The sequence below is a fragment of the Drosophila nasuta genome, chromosome 2R, assembly GCF_023558535.2.
Source record: "Drosophila nasuta strain 15112-1781.00 chromosome 2R, ASM2355853v1, whole genome shotgun sequence".
NCBI lineage: Eukaryota > Metazoa > Arthropoda > Insecta > Diptera > Drosophilidae > Drosophila > Drosophila nasuta.
Genome location: NC_083456.1, coordinates 8,735,317 through 8,762,189, shown reverse-complemented (window position 1 = coordinate 8,762,189; position 26,873 = coordinate 8,735,317). Strand labels below are relative to the sequence as shown.

The 26,873-nt window shown below is 38.4% G+C and overlaps 8 protein-coding genes and 1 non-coding gene across 9 annotated transcripts; 6 read left to right on the top strand and 3 right to left on the bottom strand.

Annotated features, from left to right (window-relative positions):
• Nucleotides 1-716: 716 nt before the first annotated feature.
• On the top strand, nt 717-1,686 carry LOC132784062 (MICOS complex subunit Mic10-like). The gene is made up of 2 exons (XM_060789438.1): nt 717-904; nt 1,118-1,686. Exons 1-2 carry the CDS (start codon nt 820-822, stop codon nt 1,252-1,254), a joined length of 222 nt encoding a protein of 73 aa, XP_060645421.1. The 5' UTR covers nt 717-819; the 3' UTR covers nt 1,255-1,686.
• Nucleotides 1,574-2,851, top strand: LOC132784060 (transforming growth factor beta regulator 1). The gene is made up of 2 exons (XM_060789437.1): nt 1,574-1,685; nt 1,897-2,851. The coding sequence occupies exons 1-2, from the start codon at nt 1,629-1,631 to the stop codon at nt 2,647-2,649; spliced, it is 810 nt and encodes a 269-aa protein (XP_060645420.1). The 5' UTR covers nt 1,574-1,628; the 3' UTR covers nt 2,650-2,851.
• On the bottom strand, nt 2,839-11,609 carry LOC132784059 (stalled ribosome sensor GCN1). Its single transcript, XM_060789436.1, has 4 exons — nt 11,521-11,609; nt 11,364-11,466; nt 9,741-10,699; nt 2,839-9,681 (listed from the first exon to the last, which is right to left on the bottom strand). The coding sequence occupies exons 1-4, from the start codon at nt 11,530-11,532 to the stop codon at nt 2,839-2,841; spliced, it is 7,917 nt and encodes a 2,638-aa protein (XP_060645419.1). The 5' UTR covers nt 11,533-11,609.
• Nucleotides 11,610-12,254: 645 nt separating this feature from the next.
• On the top strand, nt 12,255-20,759 carry LOC132785719 (piezo-type mechanosensitive ion channel component). Its single transcript, XM_060791942.1, has 21 exons — nt 12,255-12,401; nt 12,459-12,720; nt 12,784-12,980; nt 13,039-13,622; nt 13,685-13,876; nt 13,934-14,481; nt 14,541-15,087; nt 15,145-15,628; nt 15,680-16,454; nt 16,516-16,646; nt 16,708-16,985; nt 17,043-17,311; nt 17,374-17,888; nt 17,940-17,997; nt 18,052-18,204; nt 18,257-18,404; nt 18,647-19,023; nt 19,089-19,642; nt 19,698-19,934; nt 19,988-20,189; nt 20,247-20,759. Exons 1-21 carry the CDS (start codon nt 12,341-12,343, stop codon nt 20,620-20,622), a joined length of 6,948 nt encoding a protein of 2,315 aa, XP_060647925.1. The 5' UTR covers nt 12,255-12,340; the 3' UTR covers nt 20,623-20,759.
• A 73-nt stretch (nt 20,760-20,832) lies between these two features.
• LOC132785492 (trypsin-1) lies at nt 20,833-22,405 on the top strand. The gene is made up of 3 exons (XM_060791615.1): nt 20,833-21,213; nt 21,552-21,938; nt 21,999-22,405. The coding sequence occupies exons 1-3, from the start codon at nt 20,961-20,963 to the stop codon at nt 22,352-22,354; spliced, it is 996 nt and encodes a 331-aa protein (XP_060647598.1). The 5' UTR covers nt 20,833-20,960; the 3' UTR covers nt 22,355-22,405.
• Nucleotides 22,406-22,434: 29 nt separating this feature from the next.
• Nucleotides 22,435-23,504, bottom strand: LOC132785491 (U3 small nucleolar ribonucleoprotein protein IMP4). Its single transcript, XM_060791614.1, has 2 exons — nt 23,238-23,504; nt 22,435-23,169 (listed from the first exon to the last, which is right to left on the bottom strand). The coding sequence occupies exons 1-2, from the start codon at nt 23,419-23,421 to the stop codon at nt 22,454-22,456; spliced, it is 900 nt and encodes a 299-aa protein (XP_060647597.1). The 5' UTR covers nt 23,422-23,504; the 3' UTR covers nt 22,435-22,453.
• A 62-nt stretch (nt 23,505-23,566) lies between these two features.
• Nucleotides 23,567-24,403, top strand: LOC132785495 (uncharacterized). Its single transcript, XM_060791617.1, has 2 exons — nt 23,567-23,718; nt 23,775-24,403. The coding sequence occupies exons 1-2, from the start codon at nt 23,655-23,657 to the stop codon at nt 24,401-24,403; spliced, it is 693 nt and encodes a 230-aa protein (XP_060647600.1). The 5' UTR covers nt 23,567-23,654.
• Nucleotides 24,360-25,429, bottom strand: LOC132785494 (TIP41-like protein). Its single transcript, XM_060791616.1, has one exon. The coding sequence runs from the start codon at nt 25,270-25,272 to the stop codon at nt 24,451-24,453; it is 822 nt and encodes a 273-aa protein (XP_060647599.1). The 5' UTR covers nt 25,273-25,429; the 3' UTR covers nt 24,360-24,450.
• Nucleotides 25,430-25,811: 382 nt separating this feature from the next.
• Nucleotides 25,812-25,918, top strand: LOC132787892 (U6 spliceosomal RNA). The gene has a single exon (XR_009632591.1). It is a non-coding gene; the product is annotated as a U6 spliceosomal RNA (small nuclear RNA).
• Nucleotides 25,919-26,873: the final 955 nt, after the last annotated feature.

The following is a 26,873-nucleotide window of genomic DNA, read 5'->3' as shown; positions in this document are numbered from 1 at the left end:
ATGTTGTCGAAAAAAAATTATAGCTCTATCTCTTATAGTCTCTGAGATCTAGGTGTTCATACGGACGGACGGACAGACACACAGACGGACAGACGGACAGACGGACATGGCTATATCGTCTCGGCTGTTGACGCTGATCAAGAATATATATACTTTATAGGGTCGGAGATGCCTCCTTCTACCTGTTACATACATTTCCTGCCGGCACAAAGTTATAATACCCTTCTACCCTATGGGTAGCGGGTATAAAAACTGAAATTTCTTCGCCTGAATGATAGGCAACGATTATTTAATCTCAAAAATTTTCCTTAGACTATCATGAACACCAAATATCCTCTCTGAGTGTTGTGGATCACAATTAAGCAACACTTCAGAATGGAGAAAACCAGTTTATAAATCCATGATCCTCTCAAAGTGTAGTGTAGATCCTACGAACAGGAGATAATGCTTTCTGTAAGCTCGTGGAGCGAGTGGCTTTCAGCTCAGTGCTATCTATGTTCGCCAGATAATTCAATGTCTGATGTGACCGCCGAAACAACAAGTACATCTACTCAAATAAGAATTGTAAATAATAATATAAATTAGTTAATAAATTAAAAATTCAATCTTTTATAAAGTAAAAGTGTGTTATGCGATATCCCACACCTAATAAAATGTGACCATGCAATTTATGGCAGACGTTGTATATTTTAACATGTTTTCTGACGAAAAATAGTACATTTTGAAATTTCTTCTGCTGTCACGTCGCGAACATACGTGCAGAAATAATAAAAATACACACATTTACTTCTTAAATTATACGCATATAAATTAACAAAGATGCCGGCGACCGAGGTTGTTTTATCAGAAGACAAATTAGGAAAGAAATTGGACCAGTGTATATCTGACACAATTGTCAAAGGATGTAAGTGTTTGGTTATATAACCAATAAGCAAGAAACATTCATATGTATGAGCTTTAAAAACATACATACATTTGGTAAATGTAGCATAATACCGGCATTTATTGGGTTTATTGATAAACTTAGCTAAATTGCCAGAATTACGGTTGCATTTATCATAAATATTGCATTAACTGAAATTGATTAATGATATTAAATTGCAATTTGTTTTTACAGGCGGCGGTCTTGTTATTGGTTCAGTGGCGTCTCTATTATTCTTTAAAAGACGAGTGTGGCCTGCATTTGTGGGCACTGGTTTTGGAGTGGGTGTAGCGTACAGTACTTGCGAAAAAAGCTTAAACTCTCTGAAATGAATGTAATACCAGTCAAACTATAATTAAAACGAAAATGTTAATGTAATATAATTGCAATAAATGTAATAGGCAAAATCTTGTACATTTCTAATAATAACTTTGGTATATTGGTCCTTTTTTAACCTTTGGTATTTTAGCCACCAAAAGTATTCAAAATGAATTTTATTTTTAATTTCACATTCTTTTTATGATTTATTTATTTATTTACGCACATGAAGCTCGAAAGATTGGTGCAAAAAATAGAATAATATAAATTAAAAAATAAAATACTAGTAATTTTACTAATGGGTTTTTTGGTATATATGGAGTTTGAACTTGTGGTCACTCTGATTAATAGTTAAATAGATGTGCTAAACATTTAAGTAAACAAAAAAATGGATTATAAACAAAAATATGCAAGATTAAAACATCGCGTTAAAAATTATGTTCTGGTACGTATATTTGAATGTGTTTTTGCTTGATGCAGTTAGACAATAATATCATTAAGTTCAAATTTATTTAAAAAATACATATTTCATATTGCCATGAAGTTTGTTAATCAATTTGTTAATATGCACGTTTTTTAGAATTGAACTGCCAAACTTTTAAATTTATTTATTTATTATATTTCTAAGGAACTTTCTAACAATACTCTTCTTTTAGGAAAACACCTCTATCATTGATGAAGTTTGCATTTTGCAAGCGGAACTCGCTGCAGCACGGTCTGAAAGATTGTACCTCATTGAAAAACTTATGTTTTATGAAGGATTAGATAAAAGTGCAATTGGACAAATTCCCTTATCAAACGACAGCCGCGAACTGACCCATAAATATACCGGAGAAAAACAGATCATCGCTAAGAAAATTAATAAGCATAAGATCAAAGAGATTTCCAAAGTTCCTCCGAAGACATCAATGTTTCCATTGAAACTTCATAATATCCTCATCCACACACTTGGCGAAATCCTACCAGCCAATCCCAATTTCCATACTAGTCAATGGATATATCCAGTTGGCTATGTGGCGACAAGGATCTTCGCACATCCAAGAGATCCTCGAAAAAAATGCGTCTTTACTTGTAAAATTCTTAACAATGCTGGAGTTCCGCAGTTCCAACTGATTCCCGATAACGATTTGGATGGAGTTTTCTTTGGAGAAACTGCTAACATATGTCACCAAGAATTATTGAATAGTATTCAGGGCTCAATGAAAGACACTTCAAGAGTGTCATTACAAGCAAAGGGAGAATCTTTCTTCGGACTCTCAAATTCAAGGGTTCAATCACTTTTATTGTCGGACCCGAGAATAGAACAATGTGTCAAGTTTAAGGGGTATTCAAATGATAATATTAATGAAATGTATGAGAATACAGATCCAACATTATCTTTTGCAGAGCTTCAAATCTATTTGACATGACAAAAGTAGGTTTTATTAGAATAGAAAAATAAATAATTTTGAATGAACGAAAACAGATTTATTTTTGTATTTATTTTGTTTTTATTTTACAAATATGCATTATAATAATATACATTCTATTACATAAAATGTGCCATTTAATTCAAATAATTTAAGAAATTTTATTGAATTACATGAAGGTGATTATAATCAAGTTTGTAAAGTGTCATCTAAATCTTCCTCCTTAACTGGCGGTTGAGCTGCAACCCGTTTCAAGACCTTGGCTACCACATCACTTAACGAGTCTCTTGCTCCTGTCTCTAGCACATCGCAGGTCTTTTTGAATGTCACCTCATCAGATCTAAGTCTCAGCAGGGATACGAGAGCTAATTCTGAATTGGATTTAACATAGCCATTCTTCTCCTTTGTACCATTAACTAGAGTGGGAACTAACATCTTCAAAACATCTAGATGGATTTGGTCAGCACTTAGATTCTTCGACAGATGAATGCAACTCTTCGCTACCAACTGTTTGACGTCATTGCTACTGTGATTCATGGCCCTGCCTAGAGAAACTAGCACATTGCTGGGAGGATCATTGTTATTGATTAGTTTGTATTCTAAAAGATATGTTGCGGCTCGAACGGCGTTGCATGCAATGGGTGCTTTTTCGGATGTAATATTAGCTAATATGTTACCAATGATTTTATCACTGAAATTGTCCAGCAACACTTCCTTGGGACACTCTTTCAAAGCAACAAAGAGGATAACAGTATAGCCATGTTTAGTCACCGGATCATCGGTATTATCGTTAAGTATGTAGTTGTTCAACAAATCCGTAACTTGAGCTGTCGGCATATACTTGAGCATAGCACCTAGACAACCTCCAACAGCATTGCGAGTGATGTCCTCCTGGTGTCCAATCAGTGTCAACAAAGTCGAAAACACTTGCTTCCTAATGGGTTCTGACATTTTATCTCCCGATGGACTGATAATGCTGCGCAGTGCATGCAGCATTGTCTCCCTAACTGCAGAGTCATCGGAGCTCTTGATGCCATTGTGAATCTCATTGAACAATGGATCTGCACGTGAATGAATGGCCACCAATTCCGACAGAGCCTTGCCTGCCTTCATGCGAACAGTTCTGTTCTGATCATGCAATGCTTTCAAAAATGTTGTCTGTAGTTGCGGCAAGAACTGCTTCAAAAGCACTCCGACCTTGTGGAGCAGGATTGCCAATGTCTCCAGAACCGCAGCTTTCACGCCTGAGTTGAAGCGGTCTCCCAAGATACGAATCAGCGGTCCGGTTATGTGCACAACAGATGGCTGCAGGGATGCGGCACTGGTTAGAAAGATGACTTCACCAAGACCCTGAGCTGCATTTTCCTTCTCCTCTGGCAAACCATTTAGGATCGCCTCACGGAATACGGGCAACAGCGGGGTGATTCCTTTAGGCAAACAGAATCCAGGCAATTCGGGCTCCTTCAGATCGCTGGCAGCAAAGCGAACAGCTTGACGAACATCGGTGACATAGCCAATTTGTTGAGTTGGATTCAAACCCTTAATAACGGCATTCAATGCCTCCCAGGCCTTCTGAATGATACTCTTGTCGTGATCGGCCATCAAACGCAGCAAGCAGCGCAGTAATTGTGGAATATATTGCGAGTAATCGCCAGGCGAGTGAATGCAGAAAGCGCAAAGCAAACTTGCAGATGATTTCCGTGTGCACACATTGTCCGATTTCGCCGAGACCATTAGAGTATCCATAATAGTGCGAATTCCAACTTCGTCAGTCACAGACAAAATCACCGTCTGACAGTATTCCAATTCCTGATTTTCATTGGCTGTACCATGAGATTGGGACAGGGCTTCGAGCAATGCAGATAGAATTTTTGGTAGATATTTGGTTAGAGCATCGCCAGCAACCGAAACCAAGATGGAGAGAGCTTTCGTGTTCACGGGTTGAGCGGTCAACTGGGGCACCAGATATGGCAATACCACGCGTGACTTTATGGACATTACTTGACGCAAGCCATCCAGCGTATTCTCAGCCACCTCAGGATCCGGATTGGAGAGGTTCTCCAACATGAAGGGCAGAATGTCATCCAGAGCACGAGATCCCACAGTACTGTGCAGCGATTCGAATGTCTTGGCAGCCGCTTCACGTACCTCGGGCAGAGGATCAGCCAGAGCCTTACGCACAGTTGGCACTAAGCTGTGCACAAACGTAAGCACCATTTCCTTGGAAGTGGAAGCCATTATTTCCGACAGTCCAATGCAAACACCTTGCCGCTGATCCGCCTGCTCGGAGTTCAAGCCACTTTCAAGTATGGGAATGATTTCAGGCAAAACACGTTCACCCAGTTTGCGCACCAAATCGCCCAAAGTGCGAGCAGCAACCTGACGCTTGTCATAACTTGTGCTGGCCAAGCAGCCCAACAGCAGTCCGAAGAGAGTTGGCAGAATTTCACGCAATGTACGAGGCGTATTGGTGACGACAATTTTCCACACATGCAGCGCGGACTGGCGAACCATCAAGGAGACGTCACTGCGGCCCATGTAGAGACCAGAGAGCACGCGGTTGCGACGTTCATCGCCCAAGAAACGAATAATGGCTGTATGCGATTGCTCAGTACCGAAGTTGTCATCTTCGCTGGCCGTTTCAGTAGTCATCTTGCCAGACACGCCCGAGATGCGGTACAGCAGATCTCCAAGCAATTGCACCGAACTGTAGCGAATACGCCAGTTCTCATCAAACAGACCCTTCTCCAACTCGGGCAGCAGTAAAGCGACTGCAGTCTCTGCATAAAGATTCACAATTCTCTGTCCAGCTCTCAACGCAGTGTCACGCACGTATTCGCTTTCATCGGCCAATGCCTTCAGAATGGGATTGATGATTTGACCAATGTAGGGCGTAAACTCCTCGGGGAATGCGCCAGGCATGTAGATGAACATCATGATGTAGCCATCCTTCACATGTGGCGCAATGTCTGTGCGTTCTGCTGTTGCAATGATTTCAGGCATCAGTTTGTGCATCTTCTCCACACCCAATCCTCCGACAACTTCAGACAATCCCTGGGCAGCACCACTGCGATCCACGCTGCTGGATTCCGATGTCAGCGTTTGCATTAACCATGGCAGCAGATCCTCAAAGGAACTTTCGCCCATTCCCTTGACCATGGCACCAAGAGCACGAGCAGACACCGCTCGCACCTCTGGCACTGGATCGAGCAGGGAGGACTTGAGACCTGGGATGATGCTAGGCAGATAGGGTGTCAAGTCCTTTTGATCCGTGAGCGAATACATGTTGCCAATAATTTGGGCAGCCATTTTTCTGGTTTCCGTCGAACGATCCATGAATGCTCTCTGGACAACGGGCATAATTAGAGCCAAAGAGGGAGCATCGATAAAGTGAATAAACTTGGTTTTCAACAAGCTCTGCAAACACGCAGAAGTGTTATTTGATGGATCCTCCAGAGCCTTCAGCAAAACGGGAACAATCGCCTGAATTTCAGGATTCTTAATAACAGATCCAATAACCTTCAAAGCATCGCCGCCAGCTTCTTGCACTTTGGTGTGTGAATCTCCAAGAACTTCGATCAGTTTGGGCACAATGCTGGGCAAGCATGATGATAGCTGCTTTGGAGCACAGAAAGCCATGGCGCCGAGCAGTTCAACGGATGCCGTTTTGGTTCTCCAGGAGTCTTCATCGAGGGCATCGAGCAGCGATGGCAGCACCAATTTAACGCCATGAGCCGAAAGTTTTCCCATCACCACCTTGGCAGTGTCATCGGCAGCTTGACGCACGTATTGCGATGAATCGCCAAAGCATTGCAGTAAATGCGGCAGCACGTGGACAATATATGGCTCGAAGAGGCGGCCCAAAGTGGTGCATAGTACTTCAAAGGCAAAGAGAGCTCCCTCACGGCTCTTGTAGTTCTTCTTGTCCTGGATGTAAGTTGTCAGCTTCGACATAATGTCCAATTGCTTAAGCGATAAGATGCCAAGGCCTTTGACAATGCCAGCAATGCCATAGGCGGCTCCACGTCGCTCCCCATATTTCTCCGACTTGGACAATGAGTGCAATAATTTCTTGATCATAGCTGGAACTTCGTCTTTAACAGATGGCATTAGATGTGGCAAGCAATTAGAAACTGCTTCCTGGACTTGTTGGGACGGTGTTGAAAGAGCAGTGATTAGGCGCTTGACAATCGGATCAATTCTTTTGTCGTCCTTCTCCAAATGCCTAGCTAGCGATCCCATCAGAATAACAACGGCTTGGCGAATGTTATCATAGCTTTGCGATTTTGGTGCGCTGTCGAGGAACTCCTCAAACACTGGCAGCAAACTGACAATAGTCTCTTTGCCATGGATATCAACGATCTTCAATGCGGCAGCCAACATTTCCTTGTGCACAATCTCTTCGCGATCACCAAGGCCATGGGATACCATGAATTGCATCAAGTAATTAATGTCTTCAATCGATAAAAATTGTGCAATTTGCGAGATTGCAATAGCAACTCCACGTCGGGGCTTCCACTGGTCGAAAGCCGGTTCAATTTCGCGATCAAATTTGTCGAGTTTGGGTGGAATTAAAGTAAGTTTCTCATTGTAAATGGCCAGCATTTTCTTCAATCCGCTCTTCAATAGGCTTTGGTCATTCAGTATAAGTGGAATCAAGGACTCAGCGGATGCTTTTTGTATGCAGAGTTCTGAGTGTGTGATATCACAGATAATATCATCAAATTCGGGATAAGCAAAACCAGATGCATCCCACAGGTCGACGGCCAGCTTGCGAATTTCAACGGAAACATCGAATTTTGCTATCCATAATCTTGCGACCAATTGCTTTTCCAATTCAGCATCACTCTTCAAGTAGTCAACAATAGATTCAATCATGATTTGCATTGCACGCAATGTGACATCTCTAATAGCCTCGATATTGTTTTGCAATGCTTCCAAAAACAATTCAATGATCTGTTTATCAGGTGTGGCATTTAATTGGCCTCCGGATGAAACTGTTGCCACTTCCAAAAGCGCATTGACAGCTTGAGTTTGCACAGCGGTCGAATTCTTCTTAATCAAGTATAGCAGAGTTTGCAGCATTCCCAGACGTGGCAAATAACGTGGATGATCGCTCTCATTATCATCGACAGATTTAGTTTTCTCTTGTACGTGGATCTCGATTAGTTTGATGCTGGACAGCACGAATTCCTCATTTGATCGATTATCCAGATGAATGAGAGACCGCTTTAAGAACTCAAAAGCATACGAAAACGATTGCGAATCCAACAGATTTGATTTCTCCAGCACATGATTGTTCAGATTTGAAATTACATCCATGATACTTTCGTTTATATTTGGAGTGTTCCATTCCTCCTTTAAGATACAAGCTGGTTTTTGTAGTCGAAGTGTGGCAATGGAAATTGTGCGTCCCAGCTCTGAATTGGTTTTGAAGCACATTTTGTTGATGAAATAATACAGATCCGTCAAGGGTTCGGCGCTCAAAGGACTCGAAGTGGCCACCAGAATATCATCGAGTAGCGTGTGGAAATGCAATGCAATACTGGTTTCATTTCCAGTGCAAGAAGCCTTGAACAAGCTGATGACACACATCAATTTCTCATGAAGAGCTTGGACGCGTGTTCTTATACGCAATTCCTTCTCCGTTTGATTTTTGATTAACTCCTGTTGCTTTTGCGTTAGCTTGACAGTCTTCGATTTGCCTTCCTTTTGTCGCTTCTCATCGATCTCACGGCGCAACTGAATCTCCTCCAGCTGTTCCTTGTAGCTGTAAACTTTATTCTCGCGCTTTACGCCTGTTGTTGCGTATTGTGCATCCGCTTGGGGAATAACACTTTTATCATACAGCTCTCCTTCTGGGGTCATGAATGTCAGGAACTCATCATTGGTAACGTTGAAGTTGCTTTCATCGTTCAAATAGGATTTGATTCTCTTTATGATCGCCGGCACAATGATGTGTGGATTAATGCGTACCAAAGAAGCAATCGTGTTCTCGGAGACTGGACAAATTTTATATTGCTCAATGTATGTCTCGATAATTTGCTTTTCATTTATCGCAATAAAGTTTTTAGGATCCAATTCGAAATTGGTTTCAATGGTGTTCTCCCAGAAATATGGATTATTAGATAATATTGCTGGATAATTGGAAATATCTAAGAGCAGCATAGTAAGCTCGAGAGAGTCTACACGAGGAACGTTTTCTAAGCTGCATAAAACTTCTAATGCTTCTACAAATGCCTGACTGGGAGTGCTTGACTGGTCTGTGGAATTGTCAGCTTCATATTGAATTTTCGCAGTGTTTATTAGTTTACTGTATTCTTTGAGAGCAAGTTTCACAAAATCTACACCATCAGCACTTTTGGTTATTTGTACCACCTGTTCTTTGGTATACTTTCTAACTTTGGGCGAACTGCTGCACAAATTATTAAGCAATGCGCGATGTAATGGCTCTACGGGACCCTTAATTTGATCCAAATACGATTTAAAAAGGATCTTTGCCATGAATGAAATGTGGCATAAAGTCTCTGTGGTTGCTGACGATATAAACTTTTCGTTAAGGAAATATTGCTTATTCATATCAAAAAGGGAGTTCCAGAAGTTTGAATACGTTTCTGATGGCTTTTCTAAAATTAGCAAATGACATGCAATGCATGCTGCCTCCGATACAGAGGAAACCTGTGCAAAATTCTGCTGTGCTTTTATGTATAGGTTATATAAAGTTGGTACGATATTGCTAGTATCCTTGATTTCAGCATTATGTATCGATGATAGCAACCATTCAAGATAGCTTTGACGTATTATTTGATTTGAGTTTTTGTGTTCAATGCCCGTTTTGAAGATGTTTATAATCACATTGGGAAGCTCATTTCTAAATTTCGCCGACCACAAAGCAAACATTTCGAGGGTGCAACAAATCACCTTGTCCTGGGACTCAGTCTCAAGTGCTTTCCAAAATAAGTCCACAGCCATATTTAAAATATCTTGTAGTTGATCCTCAGCCACTTTGTTGAAACTAAGACAGCCAGCTCCCTGGAATAAAAGAATTCATCGATAAGCAAATAAAAATAATTAGAAAGAAATGGATTTACCTGATACAAATTAATTCTATACTCAGCAACATTTATTTTGCCATCCGATCCGTTCAGTATAGAGAAAATTAATTGCAACAGCTCTTTGATAACTTTGCTATCTGAACACTTCTGGGATAGACTCTTCAAAGACTCCAGCGATTCACGGCGAGCATCCTCTCCCTTGCTGTACAACTTCTTAATTAAAACAGTTCCAATTTGAGAAGCATAACGGCTACAATCAAGATTGATTAACTCGAAAATGATGCCAATACTTTCGAGCGTGTTTTCGGGACTTCGCAGAATGGCCTTTTGCAAATCGTTATAGATGGTATTGAATTCGGATTCATTAAGTGTGGATAACAATGGTTGACAGGCTGTTATGAAAGCCTTATTTGGCTTTGATTTACACAAGATCATACTTTTTACAAAATACTCAACACTCTTCATTTTGTATTCTTTCAGTATGTCGGAGTGTTTGTGGTCTGCATCGAATTGTAACATCATCATGATCATTATGGTAACATTTGAAGTTGCCTCCATTTTAAACAAAGTATCCTTTGTCTCATCAAAGATCTGATTGTTCTCCCACAAGTCGTAGATGATTTTCGTGGCTGCTTCGGTGACACGCGCATTTTGGGCCAACAACGTGGTCTGGTACAACAAAGATTGGTATTCAATCAATCTGTTCTTTTCGGTTTTGTAAATACTTGACTCCAGATTTGTGTTCTTCAATAGCAAACAAACCCATCCCAAGGCCACGACAGCAGATCTGCATGATTTATGAGCAGGTGCCGCAGGTAACTCCTTCAGAAGTGTTTTAAGAACAGATAGCATATGTTCTATGGTTAGATCATGATGAACGCTAATAAGATCACCAATTAGCTTGCGAATTAGCAATTGAGATGGAGGATCCTTGTATTTCAATATCGTTGTTCCTATCACTTTACAAATGCCTCGCACGATAGCTGAATTAACGCCTAAAATATAAAGAAGAAAAATTATATTGCATTGTCAATCACTGTCATGCACTGAAGTTCATCGATTTTTTAAGATTTTAAATCCTTCCTGTGGTTATTTGATAACTAAGAGTAACTTAAGAGTATCTTAACAAGTTTTCGACCGAATCCATTTGATATTGCAACAAGATATCAATCGAATCTAGTTTCACAGCCCCAGTTTATCACACACACACACACAATTCTTTAAATATTAGATATTCACCGCCTATTTTCCTGGCATTGCAATTTTATTGAAAAGCCGGCATTACATTGAATATGCAATAAATCATACACAGTTGCATAGCTAAGTACTTTATAACATTTAGGACTGTTGCATCTTCATTATGTCGCATTGAAATTGCAACTTCATCAATTTTTCTGACCCATTTCTTTTTTAAAACTCAATTTGCTCGCAATTCACATATACAGTATAAAACAAATATGTGTATGTATGTACTAGTAGGTCTCAATTCTATACACTGGCACAAGCTCATAGACACATGACACTTTTAGATAATTGCACTTTTAGCTATAAGAATGCACATCAAGTTATATAGCTTAGGCGTTTTGAATGCACACCGCATATGCATACATATTTGTATTTGTATGTAGATGAGCATATGTAACTAAACTGCACGCTTACCGGGATTCGACAGCACGGCGCTCACATTCTGGAATAAGGACTGCCGCTCTTCCACTGGAACGTTTAGTACTCTATTCGGCAAATCGCGTAGGGCACTTGATAGCTGAAAAAACTATTATTATCATTTTATTTTCATTAATTTAAATGAATTTACAACCTGAGGTTCCATATTTTCCTAGTCGCAAACGTGTGCCTTATATAGTGATGGCACGATGAAACATATGATACACTAGAGGTGGAGAAACATCGATAGCACTGTCGATATATCGATGCTTTCACAATTTCTCAAGAGCAACGTGTGCACACTAATCGATCAGTAATCGATTTCATGTTCGAATAATCGCTTGCCCAAACAGCCTCTTGCAATACCAGATTAAATAAATAATAACATATAATTTGTTTGTTATCGATATAAAATAACATTTTTTATTTTCTTATTGTACAAAAAAAAAAAATTATTTTAAATAGATCTTTGGTGCAATTATAAAATAAATAACCTAATCTAATCGATTATTATATATTTTTTGTTAGTAATTAATTAATATAGCAAATTGCGTATTTATTGGTATATTGGTTTTTGATTACTAATAGAGTTAAAAAAAACTTTGAGCAGAATATTGGGTTGAAATAGTTGAATGAAACACAAATTTGAAATTTTTGTGAAATAACTGGATGGTTATATTTTGTGTTTATAATAATATCAAACCATCTTACATAGCAAATAAACTCTTTAATTTAGTGGCAGTAAAATGCGGTCTTCTATGATAAAATATATTCGGAAGTGCTTTCTCTAGTACGTAAGTCAGCAACCGTTATTCAAAAATAAATTTACAGAAAACAATCAAAGTTGCCTGTTGAGCCTCCCATTATATACATATTTTAGAAATATATATCAGTTTTTTGTATGTGCTTGAATCGGAACTTGTGATTCTCGGGTTTTCATTTCTGTATAGGTTTGCGTGATTATTAAATAAAAAATGGCTGAACTTGTTTTACTTACTCTGGTGCGATTATTATTGCCATTTACTTTAATATTTGGTAAGTAATATTATTATATATTCTGAAAAAATAAAACCAAAATATGTCTCTGCTTAGCTACTTTGGCACGTCCTGTTGGCATATCCTTGGTGTATCTGTCGATGTTCATGGTGTCACCTTGGCTATTGCAAGCTAAAGTGAAGTCGCATCGGGCATTGTTGAACATCTGCTTGTTAATTTCACTAATATTGGGTGGATTGTTTTCGGTTGGACATTTGGCACTAAACTTTACAAATTTAATATACGATTATTTGACGATGCATGCGGTCGTTGCAACTACTTTACGGCAAATTGGCTTCGTTCGTTTTACTAGGTTACGGTAAGAATTAGCATATTTATGTTCTATGAACTTAATAAATTAATCGTTCTGATTATTTTGCAGCGCAATTGCAATTTTACATTGGATTTTACCAGACATGATGGTCGCAATTGTTGCTGTTGTCGTACTTATTTTTATGAAAATTTCGGATAAATTCAAAACTTCGCATACAGCCAAAACACGGAGCACTGAAAACCTACAGCATTCTGAGGTGAATCGTCTGCTGATAATTGAGTATATAAGATCGGTACTAAAAACATGTTAGTAATTATCAACCGCATTATTAACAAATGTAATCAATCGAAATCTTACCTGCAGCTCCCATTTTTGCCCTGGTTGCCCTCTTCTTTGCCGCCACTATAAGACCATCCTTGCCGGGAATCTTATATTTTATGATATTTATAGTGACTGGTACATATTGGGCGCTAAATCGGCATTATAGCGGTGGCTTGCAGTATCCGTTAATGATTGTTGGTGCATTTTTATCACTGCATATAATTTGTTATTGCTTTTATCAGCTGCCAATAATACATCGCTTTTTGGATGAAGAATCGTTTTGGGCAAGAGCAATGGCTTTCGAAATTCCATTAAAAATGTACTATCGAAATAAGAACGGCGATATTTTAAAATTGAGTGATAAATTAAAATTCGATTCATACATCAGTCCGGTTGCAGTGATGTGTGCCTATTTCCTAGTAATATTGAAAATCCTTCAGCATCGCCAATACCACACTGTATTCAGCCAATTGAAAATGAAAATTACACATCCCTCAGAAAGTACACAAAATTCTGAAAATGGCCGGAATGAACCATCAACATTAGAACAGTTCTTCTATATGATCTCTGACGGGACTTCGTTCATCTATAAGAACAGCTATATATTGCTGAACGTCATAATGATGGTAAGGAAGAAAACGCTTTTATATCTTACTCTGTATGCCAATGGGTGTTTATCCAATTTCAGATCTGGTCCATCATTTATCACAGCTGGCTAACATTTGTACTGCTAATCTGGGCAAATGTGCTGTGGATGATTCCAAATCAACGACGTTCTATGATGCGATCTAGTTTCTTTGTTGTGTTGTATGCCGATTTTCTCATTATTGCACAGTATATATATGGCCTGAACTTGAATGATAGCGAGTTGCCTACTAAGGTAAGTCAAAAACTCTGAAATTTTAATTTTCTTAATTGTCTATTTTCACATACATAGATAAGTGGCATAAATCTACAACAAATTGGATTTTCACATCCGTATAATGATGGAATACAGCCCTGCTTCCCGCTGTTTGTCAAAACATCATTCCTTCTTATTTTCTGGATAACGTCTCATCAATATTTTAAAGAGAAAGCTGATCAAAAGGTTCATAATGATGTTCTAATGCAATTTTTTGGAGTTTCATTTTTACGTTCGGATAACACATTGTTCGAAAAGTCGCGGGCACATCGTGCATTCATATTTATCGTTGAGAGTGTTTCAAATTTAATAACACGCATGTGGATGTGGCTGTTAATATTTTTAATATTTCTCTGCGCGATGATCGATAAAGTGATGACTGGATTTCGAATTTGCTATATGTCTCTATTCCTGCTCTTTCTAATGGCCTTTCAGATGTCGCTACATCTTTGGATTAAGTTTCTATATGGGTATTGGATGTTCGTCATTTTCTACGCAATGACTATACTAACTATAATTTATACATATCAATTCGATTATTTTGATTACTATTGGGAGAACTTTCTCCATGTTAAGACTCAACTGTAAGTTTATTTAATTTTCAATCGTTTGAAGAAATCTCCAATTTAATTTCCTAACTTAGGCAAAGCGATATAGGGCTTCGACGATACCGCACAAAAGAGTTATTTCTACACTTGCTAGTGCCGACATTGACAGTTATCTTTACGGTCGTTCAACTTCATTATTTCCATCATCGTTTCATGGCCTCAGTACGAAATCCTTCGGGAGGAAGAAAACAGTTCTCGCATTTTCAATTTAATCCTACAATTGGAAGTCACCTTAAATCGGGTCAGCGCAAACGCACCTGGATAAGAATCTTGTCGATTTGGGGAAGAAAATTGCGCGCCACATATTTCCGTTGGTTCCGACCCAGCAAAATATTTGCGTGGCGATTTCTTGAGATGCACATGATCAAGGCGGTGACATTGGCTGCCTTTGTGTGCGCTATTGCAGAGGTTTGCTGTTTTAATCTCATTTTTGTCATATTGGTATTACTGAGTATTTGCTGGAGTCCCTTAATGCGACGAGTCATTTTTCGCATTATCACATTTTGGACTTCTGTGCTCATCCTGATGAAAATGATCTACCAAATCAAATACTTGGACGAGTCACATTATGAATACAATTGTGTAAGTGTATAGCTTACATTAACTGATTAGGTAATCAACTAATCTATCTACTTTTAGAATAACGTTACAGTCAATTTCGCTGATTGGATGGGTCTGCGTAAAACCGATCAAAAGTGGGGCTCACTATTACGGTACCTTGCACCTTATATCGTATACTTGATCGTCACAACATTGCATGCAGTTGTCAAATTGCGTGATCACTTAATACGACTCTCACTGGGCGAGGTAAGGGATCCATCGATTCTCTTTCCTCATACATCGCGACAAGATGCAGAACGTAATTTTTCGGGTCTATTGAAATACCTCTTAAATTATGGCTACTTTAAGTTTGGATTGGAAATAACGTTCATCGCCTTGGTGTCTTCAATTGCACACAGGCGTGATGTGTTGGCAGTTACCTATGTGATTTGGCTAATAATTTTGCTCTGCCTGAATAGAATGCAATGCGCTCGCATCTGGTATATATTCCAGCTCTATTTCGTAGTCTCGATATTTGTGCAGTACTTGCATCTCATACACTTCCCTCCAAATCTGTGCATTGGTAAGTAGAATTATCTGTAGTTATCAAGTAATTATATATGTTCTGGTACAGCTGTGGATGTGCAAAGTATCAACGATACCAGACCATTAGAGGATATCTTTAACTCTGTCAGATCCAAACTGATGTTGGACTTCATTGTACTGATGCTAATATCAAGGCAACGCAGAGCATTCAAAGCAGAATTGCATCAAATGAATAATTTCGTATATCCCGGAGGCGATAATAGAAATATTGTCCATAATATTGCCAAGCTAGGACACGTTTACTTTAAGAATCCCACTCATGACTTTTGCTCATTTGTGCGCAATTATTCGGATGTCTTCAAGACAGTCGTGTTCTGTAGCTTCCTTTGGATTACATTGGCAATTGTGTTTATGGGCGGCGTTTGTAGCATGGATATGCTTTCCTTAGGTTACCTTGTATTTGCTTTAGTGTTTCTACTGCAAGGCTCCGAAGTGTATTTGGACAACATCCATTACATTATCTGGCGCTGGAATTTATTGATTGCTTTCAATGTCTTTAATATTGCGCTTAAAGTATGCATCATTGTGTTTGGCAAGATGTTCGCCATCACACACAAGCAGGATTATCAAAGCTTATTCGCGGTTATGGAATACGATAAAACCGTGCCGCAGCCTGAAGTCGACAAGCAGCAGGAAGAAAACGAAGGATACTATTATGGTCCCAACAGTTTGATATTTGAGAACATGTTGGTGTGGCATGCAATCATCTTTGCTTTCGTCATCTTCCAGAATCGCATATTTCGATCCTACTATTTCTGTCATATCATTAATGACACGCAAGCTAACACGGTACTAGCCTCACGGTAAAAACTATTTTTGTATTATTTAAATACTTTTGATAGTCTTTTTCCCTCCCATTTGCAGTGGTGCCATTATTATAGAGAATTTGCACTATAAGCAAATTTACGATCGTCGCGAGTACGAAAAGAAGGTACTCGAAAAAGTCAAGGCAAAGATGGAGCAGATCAGAGCCAATAACGTGAAAAATTTCATAAGTAAATAGGGTATTAAAAGAAAGGTCTAATGGTATAATTTAAAATTGCTTTCCTCCCATAGAAATACGTGCCAGAAAGGCTCAATCGAGTGCTACCACACAGGAAGAAATTGAACCCAAGAACGAAACAACGCAGACTCCAGGCCTATTGGCACAATTCAGATTTTCTAATATACGTACAGCAGCACCAAAGCGCAGAGATTTGCGTCTCCATCCTCATGCAGTGCGTTCCGGAGATTATTACATGTTCGACGACCAAGAGGATGCCGACGAACCCATCGTGAATGAAGAGTACGATTTTCTGGAAAAAGAAGAAATGCACAACCGTCAAATGCTGGCAGTAAGAAGTTCTGATATATCATTTTATAAATTAATGTTATATTTCAAATATTTGTAGGCCAGAAAGAAGAACAAAGGCACTGATAAGGCCAGCGGATATAGCTCGGATTCAGAGATTGATTTCGATACTCATCCAGTGGTTAAACTAACGAATGAACTTGTAATGCTAACTACGGTTCGATTGAATCGGTTGTCCCGTAATTACCGATTCGTACACAAGGTTTTGTCGGCCGAAAAGAAGACTTTGCAGGACATAAGCACAATGAATCGTTTGGGATTAGTCAATACGGCAGCGATGTTTAGTTTCTTAAATCAATCGCTCTACGAGTAAGTCAATAGAGGAAAATATTTACATCCATTTAAAGTGTATCTGTTGTCTCGTCATTTAGAAAGCAATTAGATCCCATCAATGCTCCATCCGGAGAATCGACTATTAAGCTTATGTCGAAGAGAGAAGATTTCACAACCCTCGATCACAATCAATTTGTACAGTTGTTGATTTCATTGTATTATGCAATTATTGCCAATACCGAGGTGGTTAGCTACTTGACAGTGTTTGTAAATCAGGCGGCCAACTCCTCAATTATATCACTCCCAATGGCATTCCTTGTGCTCTACTGGGGAGCTCTAACATTGCCTCGTCCCACAAAGACATTCTGGGTTACCCTCATCACGTATACCCTGGCAATGATATTACTCAAGTGTATCTTGCATCAGAAAATCGTGCTAGACTACAAGCTTATTAAATTGGCTATGACAATGGACTTTGAGCTATTCATAAAGCATGGCAAGGCAGTTTACGATCTTTTGCTGTTGGTTGTTCTTTTCTGGCATCGCTATATGTTAAAGAAACAGGGCATCTGGAACATTCCGACGCCTGACACGGATCCATTACCACGCACTAGTAAGCATAGTATAATTTATATATTATTTATTTTAAGTAAATCTTAAACAGCTCAAGATGGCAAAGCGTTTGGCAAGGAAAGACCTGGCGAGGTTATGAAGCGCTTAAGGTAACTACATATAAATTTCTTGTGATTATAAAGATTTAACATTATTTATTTCAGGGAAGAGTCTGGAGCCGACCCTGAAGATTCAGCCAATATTGATAGCAAGGAGTTTGAACGTGACATGGATGATTTATTGCGACCTGGAATTGATAAATATGCTTCGGCAAACATTGAATCGGTCTACTACCGCACAACAATGAGAAGTTTAGAGTAAGTTGCTGAAGATGCAAGTTAACAAATAATATAACATCTGAAACTGCAGACATAAGGGCGGTCTTTTGTCTGGTATCAAGAAATTCTTTCTAGCGTTACTTCACAAGGCACGGCTATCAACAGACGTATATACTTTGATATTTCTATGTGATTTTATTAATTTCTTTGTGCTACTTTTTGGATTTCCCAAGTTTGTGGTAAGTACAACATTTAAAATCATTTCATTATGGTTTATAAAATATGTTTGATACAAAATCTTTACTACGTTTGTAAACATTTTTCGTTGACGCTGGGAAGCGCTTAAATTCCAATTCCACTCGTTCCAATTACACAAGGTAGAACGACGAAACAAAAGACTTCAATCAGAAAATACTAAGACACAAACTTGTTTTTAAAACAAGGTTTTGTTCACTCTACTTTTTTTTATATCCTTTTGTAGTATCGGCGAAAATATAATACAAGCGTGCTGGAAACCTATATACGGGGCAATAAGGTGCCCTTCTGTTTTCTGTTTATGCTCGTCGTGCAATTCGCCACCATTGTAGCAGAACGTGCCATTTACTTGCGAAAAGCGCTGGTTGTCAAGATCGTTTTTCATTTCTTTACGGTTATTGGCGTACACATTTGGATGTTCTTCTTGGTGCCCTATGTGACTGCTCAGAGTTTCGGAGCATCTGCGCCAGTTATTTTCTATTTGATCAAGTGCCTCCACATGCTGTTATCGGCATATCAAATACGTTGCGGCTACCCAAGGCGAATCTTAGGAAATGTCTTTACGAAAAGCTACTCGATGGTTAACTATGTTGCTTTTAAAGTGTAAGTTAAGATCTATATCGAGTCTGCATTCATATAATATATATATATATATATTATCTGTATAGCTATATGGAAATACCATTTTTGTACATATTGCGGACAAGTCTCGATTGGTTGTGCATTGATACGACACTAACGGTCATGGAATGGATTAAAATGGAAGACATATTTCAATCGGTGTTTATTGTGCGATGCTATCGGCAAATGGATTCCGATTTTCCAGTGATGCGGGGAGAACCAAAAGCATTCTATGCCAAATGTTTGATAGGTGGTACGATTATTTTAGTTTTGATTACATTTATTTGGAGTCCCCTATTTATATTTGCGCTCGTTGGAACTGTTGGCAAAGCAAACGTCCCTCGTCGAGCAGATATATCGGTTACAATTGGTCATTATGAACCAATTTACGTTTCACAGAGCATTTCGGGCATTCATCAGTTTTCCAATAGAGACTATAATGATCTTGTTAGAAGCTTCGATCGCGATATTTATGCCACCGATCATATAATGTCTTATAATGCTGCTGATATTACGGCAGTGAAATTTGATGCCAACTCGGTGACGTTGTGGAATATGTCGCCGCCTGATAAAAACCGGTTATTGAATGACTTAAAAACAGGTAAGTTACTAACATTTCGCTAAATCGAATGAAAGGTAAATTTGTTTCATCTTAGGCAAAAAAATGGACATTCGATTTCGATTATCGTTCAACTCTGGCGTAACGTCGGATACTATAGTGCACGAGACAACCTACACATTGACCAAGGACATGGAAACGACTCGCGAAATGTTAATCAAACAACTGTCCGAAGACAATAGCAATGCCAAAGTTATTGTGCCCGATATATTACCTAAATTTATAACAGTAGAAAAGAAAGAGGTCTTTGTAAAGTTCATCAAAGATTACGATGGTTCGTTTACCACTCTCTTAGATAGATTTCATATTAATACTATTATATTTCAGGCTATCACAATCGCCCAATAATATTGCAAAAGAAACAAGCCGAAGGAAAAATGTGGTGGGAAGCGCGCGATTATTGCGACGACAAGTTCTATAGAAATGTTTTATCGAATCTTCCACTCTCTAATTGTGATGGAGGCATTGTCTTTTATATTTTTAGCGATAAGTCATTTCCCTCAACGATGAGTTTCGTAGAGAAAACTGGGTAAATTTCTCCCATCTTAATTATTATTTTCTTTTTAATTTTTTATTTATTTTTAAGCATTATTGGACTGTATACTACTTGTGTGTACGTTGTTTCTCGTATTATTCGATCACTTATCGCCAACAATCATCGCCGAATAATGTTTGAAGACTTGCCTTATGTTGATCGAATACTGAAATTGTGCAACGACATTTATTTGGTGCGGGAGACTAAAGAATATCGTTTAGAAGAAGACTTGTATGGAAAACTGCTATTTCTCTATAGATCCCCCGAAACGCTTATTAAATGGACTCGCTTCAAGGATGATTTGGCAGATTCTGGCTCAGAAGCTGAACATCGTGGTCGTGATAGATTTCAAGGCGCTCCAAGCGAGCCTTCAGAGGATGACGAACAACGTAGACAACAGCGACCAAATACTCCGCCTCCTCCTTAAATATTTACTATTTTATCTTTATTTAGAGCAGAAGAGCATAAAATAATAATTATAAAATATAAAACACGATTTAAATATCGTTTAAAACACGATTTAAATAAAAGTTGAGGTAATACCTCTATTGTTATTTTATCTCACTTTGCCAAACTCTCCGAATTCAGTTAAAAATTTTATGGGTTTGTACTCTATGTTGCCATCGCTACACTTTTTATAGCATATTTTAGGTGACACTATTTACATTTAAAAATATTTTAAGTAATATTTATTAAGTACACATGTATTAGAATCGAGCGACTATTGAGATCGTGCAAAAAAAACATGTTTACTACATTATAACAATGAATATTATATGTTGCATAGTAATTCTAATGTTGACTATTGATAAAGGTGTCACAAGTGCCGAGCAGCTTATCACATATAATATTTCCCAAAGTAATAATTCCGTTTACAATCCCAGTTCGCGAAGAACCAGTAAATTTCTCTTCGATACCATTTTCCGAATTAGTTCCGGAGTATCAAATGCCTTTGGCTTTGAAACGGATGATGAGACGGAATATGTAGAAAACGAAAATCTATCAACTTGTGATTGTGGTGAGTTCGATATTCTAATTTATCTCTTAAGCTTTTATGTCTTGGCAAATAAAAGTGAAAACTGAGGCTTCACTGCTGACTAAGCTGTGCGTGTTAGTTTTATGAACTTAGCCTCATTTTGCGTCGGAAGTTAACCGCAACTTGATTAACAGGTAGAAACTTGGTCAACGAGACCTTAAAAAGCCCTGCAACACGCAAAGATGAAATACTTTCTTTGTGTATCATTTTAACTTTGTTTGAAGAGAGAAAATAATCTAATTTAAAATGTTTACTTGCTGAAGTAGCTTTCTAAGATGCCAAAAGAAGTAATACTCATTAACATTTTACATCATTTGCAGATTGTGGTTTTTCAAATGAGGAAATAAGAATCGTCGGTGGTAAACCGACCGGAGTAAACCAATATCCATGGATGGCTCGCATCATTTATGATGGCAAATTTCACTGTGGCGGATCATTATTAACTAAGGACTATGTTCTCTCGGCGGCTCATTGTGTCAAAAAGTTACGCAGATCGAAAATTCGAATTATATTCGGAGATCACGATCAAGAGATTACTTCTGAGTCGCAGGCAATTCAAAGAGCTGTCACTGCGGTTATCAAGCATAAGAGCTTCGATCCGGACACCTATAACAATGACATTGCACTATTGAGGCTTCGAAAGCCAATAGTTTTTTCAAAGATTATCAAGCCTATATGTTTGCCCCGCTATAATTATGATCCAGCAGGTAATTATTGCAAATTTCTGCTTAAATCTAAATATTAACTATGTTTATCTTCTTCTCTAGGTCGAATTGGCACCGTCGTTGGCTGGGGTCGAACCTCAGAAGGCGGCGAATTGCCCTCGATTGTGAATCAAGTTAAAGTTCCGATAATGTCGCTTGCCGAATGTCGCAATCAGAAGTATAAGAGTACACGAATAACGCCAACTATGCTGTGTGCTGGAAGACCACGCATGGATTCATGTCAGGGCGATAGTGGAGGACCCCTCTTACTATCAAATGGAGTGAAATACTTTATTGTAGGCGTCGTATCCTGGGGTGTAGGTTGTGGAAGAGAAGGTTATCCTGGTGTTTACACACGCATCAGCAAATTTATTCCCTGGATAAAAGCTAATTTAGAAAATACTTGTTTGTGTTCATAGTTAATCGTTGCTGCACTCTTAAACAAAAAAAAATAAATTATTGACAAACCACTACTAATTTAAAACGTTCCAAAGGTCATAATGCTTTAGTTTAAATGTCTATGTAGAGACTTTTGATTTATTGCTGAATATGTCTTCAGTTGAAAAGGCTGGATTCTTAATAGATGTATTCAAATATGGTCGATGGACCCATTCAGTGTCACAAGCCTTGATATTTTCCAATGTTCCCAACTTTATTTGATACAGCTTCAGTTGAAACCTCGGTCCAGCCTCCGACAGTGTAATTTCTTTATTTACATATTTATATTGATGATGTCTGAACATAATTCTGTCATCATTGTTGACAAACGTGATCACTCTCTCCGACTTTTCTTTTGGCACTGGGAACAAATGCTTCAAGATGCTGACAGTTCTTAAAGCAATAGTGCTCTTAAAATTGTGGAAAATCAGATGCGGTTTCTGTTCGCTCATCGGTCCAATATCAGGAATATCATGACGCATTATAACGTCGGAGATGTTGAAGAAGGCAGTTGGCCCAAAAGGCAGGTGACAAACGATCAGACTGTCGGGAATGCCTCGATGTTCGTGGACAATGATAAAGTCGGTGACATTATTGGCACGGCATGCTTGCATCAGCGTATTGATTTGATATTTGCCTCGATTCATTTGCTGCGCATTGGGAAATATCAAACGCAGCTCTTTCATAAACATTTTAAGGCGCGAAGAAGGCTCATGTGAAGTTGTCATCATAATTTTAGGATCCTGAGCACCGGCGTATTGGTATTCGTCAATAGTTGTGGAGTTGCCGTTGCCTTCTACATAAGTGGAAGAGAAGATTCTAAATTAATATCAAATTATGTTATTTATAATGTTCAAAATATACCTCCATAAAACTTCAGGGAATTGTAAACGTTAATGCCGTTTTTGATATTTGAGGAGTTGAGCGATTTGTTCTGCTTAATTTTCTCTGTGACTGCCTCCGCATTTTTCTTTTTCGTCAATATGCGTTCATTCACGGCTTTCGAATATAAATATTCTCGACGTTGTCTGGCTTGTTTGCGTAGCATATTTATTAATAATATTTTATTCCTTCTTTTCGAAACAAACACGTGAATTAGTTGGGCGATATATTTACTATTAGAGATAGACGCCCAACGATATGTGCACAACATGCGATTATTGCAGTCGAAGAAATCATCGCTTGAACAAAAATCGATAAGTTGATTTCTCCTCACTACAATAAATTCATGGTGGCAGTAGAATTGTTTATAAATAAACAAAAATTATAAAGCTATATAAAATGAGCTTGCCGCCAACATTATTGCAACGTTTAGCGTCACGTGGATTGCTGAACAAGCAAAGGGGTAAGATTTTACTATTGCAACTATAAAACTGAATTAAAATTGAATATAACTTGCAGCTCAAGCGCCGCAATCGGAAGCAATCGAAGAAATTATTGCTGAAAACTATGACGAGGACGACAAAGGACCTCCATACACAAGCACTGATCAAGACTCCACAAGCAATACCAAACATTCGGCAGGTGGTAAAGAGCACTTTTGGCCCGACAGAATCAAGGAGCGCATTGGAGTCACCGAATCGCATCATGGCTTCAAGTTCTGTCCCAACAAATACAACATCTATCACACCTGCACTTTATACTGTGTAAACCGCTGGTCCAATGGTCAGCCCAAGGCCAACGAAAAGTATTTGAGACGCCACAAGCGACTGCTGCGCAAATACCCGCTAAGCGGTGACTGGAAGGATCTCTATGACATTGGCTGTGGCGTCTATTATTTCTACAATCCGACAACTCGCAAAGTTTCTTGGTTGCCGCCAACGCATCCAAAGGCGCGCATCTCGAACAGCGCTGCGATATTTCGCAAGCAATTGGCAAACACAAATGACAAATACAACTTCGACCCCTCGTTTTCAACAAACAGCCACAACGAATCGGACGATGGGGCAGCTCCTTCTTCATTTGCACCATCGAAAAAACAGAAAATACGAGACTTGGAACGTACTCTATTGCGCAAGCAGCGTGTTTAAGACAAAGCATAATTAATCGCAATAAAACAAATGATTTCGAACTTAAATTACTTAAAGTATAATTTGTGCAGCTCCTTGGTCTTCACGGCCAGATAGTTTTGCATCTCATCTGGATTGGTCCAGAAGCTGAACGAGCTCTGCAGCTCGGAACAGGGCGCCTCACGATGCGTATACTCTTTGAGTATGTAATCGTTCTCGATCTCGTAATGGAAACGCGTATCATGCATCCGGATTAAAACATCATCAATGCGCAGAAAGTGACGTAGCAGGACAAAAAATCCCGAGGGCATCACGCGAATGCGCACACTCAACGCAGAGATGCCGTGATCGTGCAACTCATCCTCGTACAGCGTTAAATCGTGAAAGAAGAGTATATTCTCACGCTGCATTAGCTTCATCTTGTTGAGCGTTTGCTCGGTGGATTCACTGCGAAACTTCTCGTTTAAAGTGCCCTGATAGCTGGTTGTGAATGTCCAATCAAAGGGCTTGTATTTCTGTTCCATGTTCTGCTCTGCACGCGTTTCGCGCCATTCCTGGGCACAGGCCACCTCAATGGCCGAGGCATCTTTGCCATTTGCAACCAAAGCCAATGCATCCATGGGTTTAAATTCCATGAGAGCTCCATCCTTGTGCTGCAGCACCAACTTGTTCTTGTGGAACACCATGTCCGGCAGATGAGGCAGTTCCAGTGAGTGCTGATAGTTGCACAGATCACAGCGATTGGGATCGTCCTTGTCGCACACCTTGTCGCTTCCCAGGCGACACATGCTCTTCAATATGTGCGACTTCTCATAGCTGATAGACCAGTCATTGAAACGTATCGACTCGTAGTCGACCGGCAGACGGAGTACACCGCATTCTGCAGCCATAATTGTCTCAGCAGCACATATAAAACGCAACTTTTTTTGAATTTAATGCTAATTTCGCTTAGCGCAAACTAATTGTTGAAAGCCGTTTTTGCAACTTCTGGCAACAGCTGATTGGCTGTTCGTGCTGCCCTGACGCCGGTTTTTCGCATTAGAGGTGGTAAAATACCAAATGCCACTATCGATGCATCGATGTATTTAAAATTTTGGCTAAACGTCAGTTAATTAATAAAAAAAATCGACGTTTACTTGTCGAATAAATATAATTAAAAGAATTATACTTTTTGATAAAAACAGTCTTTCTTCTTTGCAACTTTTTTTTATATTATATATTCACTGTGCCCTGCCTTGTCAGCACCAAATGATCTATTGTGTAGCCCTGGCAAGCATTAGCGCTTCTGCTGCATAGCGGGAGTTTCGGGAAACTTGTTATAACTAATGAACTGCAGAGGTCGCTCTCAATTATTTTCGATTCCTTATAATTCCCAACTACTAATTCAGCAGTTGCACGATATATATGCGGCAAATTTCTAGCTAACTTCGTTCTTGCTTCGGCAGAACATATACTAAAATTGGAACGATACAGAGAAGATTAGCATGGCCCCTGCGCAAGGATGACACGCAAAATCGTGAAGCGTTCCACATTTTTTTGCTAATATCAATTCGAAACAATAATAATTTTTGTTTTCTGCTGTTTTTGCCATTTATTTTCATATTGAAATTTGTATTTTTTAATATATGTATTTGTTTTTGTACAGACATATTATTTGTTTTGGTTGACATGAATAAATGATGTTAAATGTGTGTGTTTCTTAAATTGTACGCAGAATAGTTGAATCGTTTATATGCTATACTCGTATTATTATTTTTATTATAATTATTAATATTATGCTGCTCTCTCTTCATTTAAAATTTTTATTTTCGTTTCTTTTGCCTTAAGGCATACACAATTTGTAATTTTCAACACAGTTTTTAATTTATTTTGTAATTTTAATTCATAATTGTTGTTGGACACCACATTAATTTGTTTGGTTATCTGATAACCTCGATGAACGAAGTTCGTATCGCTTGGAATCGGATACAGATTATAACGAAGTTCGTTACAATTTTGTAAAATTTATTTTTGGGCTTGTTTTTGTTTTTTTGTTTGCACCCAATAGCTAATTCATTTGAAAATACATAAGGTTTCAATTCAATGGACACGTGAATATGAATCAGGCTTTTGGTTATACTTTTACATATGTATGTATAATTAATGTTGTATATATATTTATATGTGTATATATTATATATGTATATTATTAATAATGTATATATATATATTATTAGTTCCCACAGTAATTGGTTTTGGTTAACTCTAAAAAAATGTTGAACAATATTTAAGTGAGCACATTCTGCTCCTAAATATTTACTGAATATGAAACTTGTATGTAACTTTGAGGTAGTTTTTATCCTTTGTTTAGGTTATTACGTTCGATATCGATATTGTACATACATACATACACTATATAAAAAAAGTAAATATGAAGCACATTTATTTAAAGCACACATTTACAATACATTGATCATATAACACGTTTATTATGTTTATGCATGTATATTTT